The 9,737-nt window shown below is 33.9% G+C and overlaps 1 protein-coding gene across 3 annotated transcripts; it reads right to left on the bottom strand.

The window, feature by feature from the left end:
• Positions 1-4,470: 4,470 nt before the first annotated feature.
• Positions 4,471-9,737, bottom strand: LOC122607162 (7-methyl-GTP pyrophosphatase). 3 transcript variants are annotated; one of them, XM_043780089.1, is made up of 11 exons: positions 9,605-9,737; positions 9,375-9,446; positions 9,189-9,263; positions 8,167-8,238; positions 7,800-7,874; positions 7,390-7,459; positions 7,220-7,311; positions 6,641-6,682; positions 6,480-6,560; positions 4,992-5,023; positions 4,806-4,897 (listed from the first exon to the last, which is right to left on the bottom strand). In XM_043780089.1, the coding sequence occupies exons 1-10, from the start codon at positions 9,629-9,631 to the stop codon at positions 5,006-5,008; spliced, it is 624 nt and encodes a 207-aa protein (XP_043636024.1). In that variant the 5' UTR covers positions 9,632-9,737; the 3' UTR covers positions 4,806-4,897; positions 4,992-5,005. The 3 variants fall into 3 exon arrangements, with proteins under 3 accessions (XP_043636023.1, XP_043636025.1, XP_043636024.1); XM_043780088.1 differs by lacking the exon at positions 4,992-5,023 and having other exon boundaries at positions 4,471-4,897; positions 9,605-9,730; XM_043780090.1 differs by lacking the exons at positions 4,992-5,023; positions 7,800-7,874 and having other exon boundaries at positions 4,471-4,897; positions 9,605-9,730.

The following is a 9,737-nucleotide window of genomic DNA, read 5'->3' on the forward strand; positions in this document are numbered from 1 at the left end:
TTTTTCGCTCATTCTTTTAGAATGACATACTATCTTACTCTAAAAAACATTCTTTTTAAATTATGATCATAATTATTTATAAATAATAAGTCAACCCGTCAACCATTTGACCCGTTAACCCGACAACTTACAACCGACAACCCATTTGACTTAAAATTAACTCACCAACCCATAATCCAAATGACATGTAACATGTTTGACCTGAAATCAACCCAATAATTCATTTGACCTGGCAACCTGAAACTCAACCCTCCAACCTATTAACCCGATTTATTTGGATTTTTCATTATAACAAAAACTCAATGTCGAAATATTTTGGCGAAACTTGTTAAAAAGAGTTTTCAATTGGATAAACATAATAAGCTAAATGTCGTTTCAAGAACATATATCAATCCTGTTTTGGTATATTGGTAGATTACCTACTATGGCTATCTACCAATAAACTAAAACAGAATTGAGATGTTATTAAAACGACACGTGGCGTAATCCTTGATTGACACGTGTAATGATCGTTTTCTCATTAATAAAGTTGTCTTTTTTTTCTTTTTTCTTAATTCTTCAACTTACATTACTTATATTTGTAACATCCGTCAATTTTGATCGTTTGACTTTTCGCTTAACTTGACCAATTACTTATATTATTAATGAAAACATTTCGTTTTGGGACATTATGATTGATGAGATGCTTGACGGGTCAAATTATCGACTCATTATGTGACACAATAACTAGCGATGATTTTATGAACTAAGAGTGTAGATGGGTCAACCCATGGTTATGACCCAAGACCCATGACCCAACTCTTACACCCTATCCTCCCTCCCATCCATTCATTCACCCACTCTTCTATTTCTCTCTACCTCCCTCCCAAGAACACACACACTAATACTTATCTCCTTCTCTTTAGATTTTTGCATCAAAAATGGTTGTTTTAAGCTAAATTTCACAAGAATAATTATCCTTATCATCTTCTAAACAACATATCAAAAATTTGGTTCTTTAAACTTAAGAAATCTTCCATTTTGGGTCAAATTCGGGTTTGAGCACTTGGTGAAGATTTTGGTAAGTTTAACTCCACCCATAGTTATCATTTTATGTTTATTAACTTGTTTCTAGTTAATTTCAAGCAAATTCGGGTCACAAATCGGGTAAAAACAAATTAGGGTTCAATTTAGGGTTTTAGGTTGGATTGTCTTGGATTTGTGGAATGGAAAGAGTTTTGATGATGGGTTTTGTCTAAATTATGTTAGAAACATGTTTTGTAGCTTCAAAATGGTTCCAAAATGGTAAAAGTCGATTTTGATGTGAAAACCCGTTTTAAGCAAGAACATGCCCAGGTGTGCCACATGCATGCATGTGCCACAGTTTTTGTGTAAAGCCCAAACAAAGTCAAATATGCGCCACATGCATGTATGCATGTGCCACATATTTTTCAAAAATCTGAAATGCTAAATATGTGCCACATGTAGTAATGCATGTGCCACAGTTTTTGTGTAAAGCCCGAACAGAGTCAAATATGCGCCACATGCATGTATGCATGTGCCACATATTTGCCCAAAAATCTGAAAAGCTAGATACGTGCCACATGCATTTCCTACGTGCCACATATTTGCTAATTATGTCTATATTTGTGTTCTAAAGTGTCTAATCCTTAGTTGCTTAACCCAAATTCATTCTTACATCTTAATGATCCATAACAAGGCGCGTGTAACGCTTGGATTCCTCCGTCAAAATTTAGTGTCAAACCTCAACTCGTGTTCAACCAAAACCTTTATATCTTTAACCAAATGTACTAGGCATACTTTAAGATATAATGTGATGATAAGATGTTGATGTAATAGGTTTGTGATCGTTGTGCTCCTCACTCGCCCGTTTAAGCTCATTTTAACGACATCTAAGGCTAAGGTGAGTTCCGTAGCTCCCTACTCAATTGAGATTCGGGCTGAAAAGTGTATACATACATGCTTGATTGTTTGATTGATTGCTTGATTGGCTTGAGTTACGATTGTCTTACTACTTGTTTGATTGCTTGAATTGTCGGTTTGTCGGTTTGATGGATTTGTTGATTGTTTGGATTGGCTTGGCTTAATTGTAATGTTATGAACATATACGCATTGTTATACACGATTGGAGCGGTTTACACGCAAGCACACCCTATTTGGTACTTTAGTGACATGGTTGACATACGTTTGATATGCATTATGACATGGACATACATACTATGCATGATTCGATATTGTCACTACTTGTGGACATTCATTACACGTATTTACTTGCATCATATACTCATATGTCAGTTGGTTGATTATACATTTGTTTATGATTATGAGATGTGGTTAGGATAGTTGTACATATATGGAAGACGATGATACATTTAATGAATTTGAGATGTGGTGGGAAGGCTGCGGGTGACCCTATATATAAGCATCAATGATTCCTTAAATGTAAAGTCGTATGAAATGTATGTGCATTGTGGTTTGGATGATTTGTGGGATGAGAAACTTTACGCGCTTTACACGCAACTTATACATATTGTCGCGCTTTACACGCAACTATACATATTTTCGCGCTTTACACGCAACTTATACATATTGTCGCGCTTTACACGCAACTATAGATATTTTTGCGCTTTACATGCAACTACACATATGATCTTATTTTGATATGACATTGTGACATGGTTGTTCTACATTGGATATCCGTCCCGGCATATGCATACACACAATACATGACTTGGATATTTTCACCACATGTGCTCATCTTTTACACGTGGCTATATTATGCCATGTATCCTTGTTGTGATTTTACATTGGGACTATTGTCAATGGTTCCTTGTGAACCATTACTACGAACTCACCAACCTAGTATTGACTTTGTTTAGTACACTTTTCAGGTAATCAAGTGAATCCAAGATGTGATGGTTGATTGATGCATGTGCTAGAACTTGGGTTGGACTTACATGGATCCAAGATTCATTTTCCCCTTATTTTTGTATTATGCATTATGTACTTGTTTGTTGATGCTGAATTCGCCGAATCCTTTTTATTCATATAGTTCATGTTCTACGATAATTCCATGCTTACGCTATATCTTTTCGGTAATATTCTGAGCCTAGCTCGGGGTGTTACAATATTACTTATAATAAGTTAATAATATGAATACTTCAAAAAATCGAGTTTACGATCTGAAATCACAAAGCTATATGTTGTCATCCTTTATGCTTACAATTTCCGATTTTTATGTGATTTTAAAATTTTAAGGTAAATCTAAAACTTTAACCAAACATATATTATATTTATCATTACTGTGTATTATAACTTAGCTTCAATCATTAGTTTACTTTAACCAAAATTTATTTCATACTCACAAATCATGTATTAGACATGTTCAATTTTTTTTATGATACAATCTATATAACTACTGTACATCGTACGGGTATTAAGACTAGTATCACACGAGAACTTTTTTTATAATAAAAACACTCGTAAAACTTAGCTTAATCTAGTGGATTTGAGATTTAAAAAAGATGGAAAACTCACCTCCTCCATATCGAAGACACACGTCATTGTGTAAACAATACCACACGAGATTCTAACCATGTTTTTTCCTTTTTCATGAGCACAAACAAAAACAAAACAATTATTCTCTTATAAAACACCATACAAAGGTTTTCTAAAAACTTATTATCCTAATAATCTAATCAACATTAATAACGTTTATATATCTCAAACACTTAGCAAAATGTTTACTACATCTTTAAAAGCTGAATAGTAAACTTCAGAGCAAGAAAACCTCAATAACAGCTTGAGTCAAGCCATTAAAAGCTTGACTCGGCTCATGAAGTATTTTGAGCTTAAATATAAGGCTTGGTCTCGACTCAAGCACGACAATAGAGCTACTTGACCGGGCCGAGTACGAATTACTCGATAAAAGCTCGACTCGGTTGTAACCCTAGTCTCATTGACAAGAAGCATTTCTTTGTAACGTGTATACACCAATACACCATCTGCATGAGACAATCTAATAAATGTCCACTGCCCAATCAAAAAAATGATGTACATTCCATACATCATAAACAATCTGTACCCTTAATGTCATATACTGTATTAGATTACCATAAACAATCGTACGGTTTTGGTTCCGTTGACCAAAAAACCGGTTCAGGTTCGGTTTCGGGTTGGGTAGAAACCGGTTTTTGTTCACCTCTATGTAATCAGTAAGTTTGGTGTTTTATCGGTCCCGATACCAAAACTAAACCAAGTCAAAAATGAAAACCAATAGTACTGTAAACATTTGGTCGGTATAGTATCGGTATGATATCGAAACTCGGTACAAAAATCAAATCCCTAAAAATGATAAGTATAGACAATTATACCTTCATCTGAAATGTATGTGGGAAGACTTAACAGGATACAACTAGCAAGAAATAAACGAAGTGACTAGTGCTAAAGGAGAGTTCAGGGATGATGAGAAACACACAAAGGAAAGATTTATAATAGTTGCCCTATAATTGATAATGTAACAAATACGATATCCAAATTTCAATTTCCTCAACTGATCTATCATTACGCAACGAATGTCTCTCGAAGCAAAAATCTCACTTACATCAAGGATAGGCCTCTAGCAAGCAACACTATTAGAATAGAATTCCATGTTTGTTATTTACTCTAATACCAAGTAGACATTGCACATAGAAACAACATAACAATCGGATTTTTCAGCATGGTCTCAGATAACATTAACATCACCAATGGAGTGTCGGATACAATCATATCAACATTTTGTAAATTATTAGTGATGATGCTCCTCATGAATCCAAACTCATGCCTTCATAGCCTCATTTAGTAATTTCTCGGTCAAAGATTTAGGGAGTCCCATCACACTATCAGTCGTCCCTATCTGTAGAGTATGATAAGAAGAGACATGGTCAAACGGGTAAAATCATAAAATGCATGATTATTACTTTAAAATACAAAACGGGATTAAGTGTCACCTGAAGTCAAACGATTACAACCTCAGATGTTGCTGGTTCAAACAATTTAGATTTTATTACGTTAAAAGTTGCATCAATACATTAGTTACTAATAAGAAAATATAGATAAGAAAGCCCACCTAAACCATTTTGAATTGCTAACAGACTTGCCATGTTATCACTTCTACTAGTACTCTTGAACATTAAGTATGCTGGGAAACAAGGCTAAGGCCCTGTTTCTTTTTTTAGTTATTAAGTGCTGAGTGTATTAAGTGGCTGAATGCATAAAGAATGTCTGTATGTATTAAATAAAATAAAGGTAATTGACGGTTATTTTTGTTTATTGAGTCAAAAAAGAAACATGAAATTTGACTGAATGATTAAGTTCTTAACTATTAAGTTCATTAAGTAAAAAAGAAACAAGGCCTAAGTGTCCAACAAAGGTCTTAGAAAAGATAAGATTGCATGCGAAGATTGACTGTTGACCCATATGTGACACCAACTTGTCATATGCGATCTTAGCTCTTGCAACAACTACTTTTGATTTTGAATTCAAACCATGAAACCCAAAAGTCCAAAACCAGAGTAGACTTGCATCACCCTACAGTTAGTTTAGCGGGTCAATACTTTTGTGATCAAAATAATGAGCAACATTCTAGGCAGATAATATTTAACGAGATGAATAGTATTGCACCAAATTTGGTGTTAAATGGTGGTTCAAATAGGATGCACCATTTTGGGCCTTGGCTGGAGAAACTTTACACCAAATTTGGCACCAGTTTGGTGTTATTGACGCAAAATTGTAGATGCCCTAAAGATGGAAACTTCAACCTATATGGCTATATTCTTTTCAACATAGGGAGATTTGGTTTTTTAGATATATAACTGAAAGGATCAAATAATAATCTATGCTTTTGGCAACATTGATCTTCTTTGAAAGCCTTATCAGTAAGTTGGATAGCTGGGTACAACAGAAACATAGAGCATTGAGCAACTAGCTATTCTATTTGGCCGTGCATCTCAATAATTGCTATTCCATTCGAATAGCCCAATGATTCTATGCGTTAATGTTGTCTCTGCATGGAACTTGAAAACTTCTAATAAGTATTAGCTAAAAATGATACACACCCAATGGGTTGAACGTGTAGATTGTTGTCCAAGGCTTATTTTCATACACATAAGCTACTAAATTGTTTCATTTAAAAAACTGGGTTATTGAGGTAATCATATTTAAAAGGTAGATTATTAATCAAACAGTAAAAATTTGTTTGATAAAGTGCTTTGTATCATTCGCTGTTCAAAAAAAGAAAAAGTGCTTTGCTTCAACCTGGTTGCACCAAGCCAGATTTAAAAGATATAACATTTTCTGATCCGGTACCCATCCCACCCATTTTTCCACCTCTAAAATCAAGCTTCCAGCACATCATTTAAATTTAATTGGTGTTAGTGTGCACACTCATGTGATACTGTGATAGATCAAGTTTGTGGGAAGGGAGTAGAGAAACTAACCACATCTTTGACATATGGAACAATCAAAGGATGTTCAATTATCAATGCTCCAGCAACTTTGAGCACAAGCCCCTCTTCAAGCTGTGCAACAAAATGGAAAGACACGTGTAAGCTATCTGAATTATTGGGAAAAAGAAAACTGCAATGACAATGTTGTTTACCAGCTTATCAATAACATGGTCCGGTATCTCGTGGAAATGAATCTGCAACAATCAACAAAGGTCATGTTCACATAAAATCACAAACGATACTGTAAACATAAAATCACCAGTTTCCTTGAGAGTCCACATTGACATGACTTATAAAAATTAAAAAGGTAATATATATAACAAAGATATTTTAAAGGTTCAAACATGGCAAACTATACCAATTCACAATCACTTCATTCCTGTTAAGTTTTTTCACTATTCTCGGAAAGGTCAAACGGGCTATATTAAAGGAAATAGCTTATAAGGAAACTATTCAAAAAAATTGAAAGTCACCTAAATGTACTCTGATACATAGAACCTCCTAGTCTCCTACATTATTTTATCTAACAAATTACAATTGGGTAGATATAATAGAGCTTTTGTAATCGTATTTGACATTTTAACACACTAGTTACTTATAAACATTTTGAGGAAATCTGGACTAAATGTTCTTCAGATCATTCTGACCCTACATTAGGACCCGTTTCAAAGTTTTCTTTCCACAACGCCCTGCTCAATTTGCCAACACTCAATAACTTAGAGAAATAGTACCTCTACTTTGTCAAAGTCCCCTTTTGTGAATCCATTCTTGAGGTTTGTAACCAAAACAGAGCTAACAGTTGCAGCATGCTTGCCAGAATACCCTGTCATCAATGCTTCTATCACCGCCAAAACCAAAAAGTCACCAGGTAATACAACCAAAATGGTGAAGAAAAAAAAACCTTTAATAAATTGGCGTGCTTCTTCTTCACTTTCAGGCTTCTCCCTTATCATACCTTCATAGACCACCACCTATAAAATCATGATTAGTTTCACCAAAGATTTAACTAAAACTGAAAGTTACTTTAAAATTGAGAAAGACAAAAGAACGGTGAAAGGTATATGATGACCTCAAATTAAGGATAGATTGGTTTATAAGAACTAACACTCTACTTGGATATATTTCAGATCGACAATAGTAATTCCATTGGTTTTTAGAAAACAATGCTAGGTAGATGGGCGTCACTACACATTGCTTAATTGGGAACACCATGTTATTATGCAACAACATTCAGAGGATAAGAAAACGCATGTCATATTAATATGCAACAATGTTAGAAGGATAAGAAGAGGTTAAGGAATTGATTTATACTTGGTCACAAGTAATTAGTAGTGTTGGCTCGGCATCCTTGTCTTCAACAATATGGCGCTTTGGGTTACCTTCTGCCTAATAACAACTATTTATTAACACAAATTAAAAACAATAAACTGAAGCTGTCAACAGATGAGTACCAAATCATCGAACACAAGTCCCATGCACTCAACAGAAAAATACTATTGTATATAGCGTTGACGTTTCTCATGAAGTCATATGTTGAAGTAACTAAAGTATAAAATAGAGCAGTCTACTTGCAAAAATATCATTTTCTATTAAATTGTGTGGTCAACAATGATGCTTCATAATATTTCTAATTCGATTAACAAAATGTAATTGACAGAAAAAAAATAATAAAGCATACTGTATCAGCCGCAATTAGAACGCTTGGTGTCATGTCCTTGCTAGTCTGAAGCTTGGAGACAATGGCATCAGCCTGTGACAAAGCATAACATAGTTTATAGACAATAGACAAAATGAACAGCTAAATCAGAACTAATATAATGATACATCTTAGAAATGAAGATATGTATATAGGAATATAAATTTACATTTTGCAAGGGTTTATGGAATTATCATGACTTGAAGGTGTAAAAATCAGATTGTTAACATTTGGTTAAACAAAATCCGAATTGTTGACTATTTAAGAGTCATGTAACCAGTTTTAAACAATTAAATTTATAGCCCTATAGCTGCAACGAAACCGATATATCATCAAAGAGTTAGGTAAAATTACCTACTTACGCAATGTTGAAACCTAAATTAAGGGACTTTATATTCCAGTACTCCACTTCCAATAAGTATCTCAAGAAAATTTCTTTGTGATTTATCTACTACGAGTAGTATAATTATCTGATGACTACAACTTCAAGCACATCCAAAAAGTATCTTCAACAACCCGTTTACTACATATGTTAGGGATTAGTTTCCTGGAATGTAACTATCTTTGACCGAATGTCTATAGTAGGAAAAAACTAAAGTTATGTGTGTTGTATGTAAGCAACTTGAAAAAATGTTTATTGTATGTAAGAAAACATACGTGGCAACCATATACAGGTGCCACTTGTCAGATTGTAATTGGTTGAAACGAAATTCTTACATACAATAAACATTATTTCAAAGTTGTTTACATACAATACACACAGCTTTAGTTATTTCCTACTATAGACATTCGTTCAAAGTTCCTTACATTCGAGAGAACTAATCCCTATTATATTCTAAACACCTCAACACCCTGTTTCAAAACACACACCCAAGCACTCCCACCTGCTGAAGTCTTAAATCCCAAAAAACGGCTAATAATAACTAACTTATTGACTGACTACTAACATATGGTTCTAATCTTAGTCGTTTTATATTGTCGTTAAAGCAAGAAACAATGACTACCTTTGCCTTTGCAAGAGCCATCACCAACTCTTCTGGTTTTTCGGTCCGGATAGCTTTCTCGTCTATATCTGCAGACTATATATACATACATCTAGTAAAAAAAAACAAACTTTTGCATATAAATACACACAAATAATATCAAGAATGTGTATAATTGATATAACAAAAGAATGCATATATATATACCATGAGAGTAAACTCATATCCCATTTCAGATAATATTTTTCGACGTGCAATCGAAGATGATCCCAATATTATCTACACGGAAATATCAAAGTGAAGCAATCAAGTTTCATTAGAAAAAGTAACATGATTATATATATACTGCAAATGTCTACTGGGAAAACAAAAGGTTATGAAGAAAAGATATGCATTGGATTTAAAATATATATATATAAAGAAGGAAAAAATAATACCTTGAATGGAGATTCAAGTGGCTCCATGGAGCAGAAATGAGTTTGGAAGATTGAAAGAGTTGCAAAGTGTAAAGTGTTAGGGCTTGCGAAACTAGCACTTCTGGTTTTGAATAATAAAAAGTTTGATTGTATT

Source organism: Erigeron canadensis, chromosome 7, assembly GCF_010389155.1.
Source record: "Erigeron canadensis isolate Cc75 chromosome 7, C_canadensis_v1, whole genome shotgun sequence".
NCBI classification, from domain to species: domain Eukaryota; kingdom Viridiplantae; phylum Streptophyta; class Magnoliopsida; order Asterales; family Asteraceae; genus Erigeron; species Erigeron canadensis.

Coding starts and splice junctions, on each gene's coding strand:
- LOC122607162 (XM_043780088.1), bottom strand. CDS start 9,631: ATGGAGCCACTTGAATCTCCATTCAAG. Junction 9,447..9,604: donor CACTTGAATCTCCATTCAAG/GTATTATTTTTT, acceptor ATTTCCGTGTAG/ATAATATTGGGATCATCTTC. Junction 4,898..6,479: donor TTCCATATGTCAAAGATGTG/GTTAGTTTCTCT, acceptor CATACTCTACAG/ATAGGGACGACTGATAGTGT.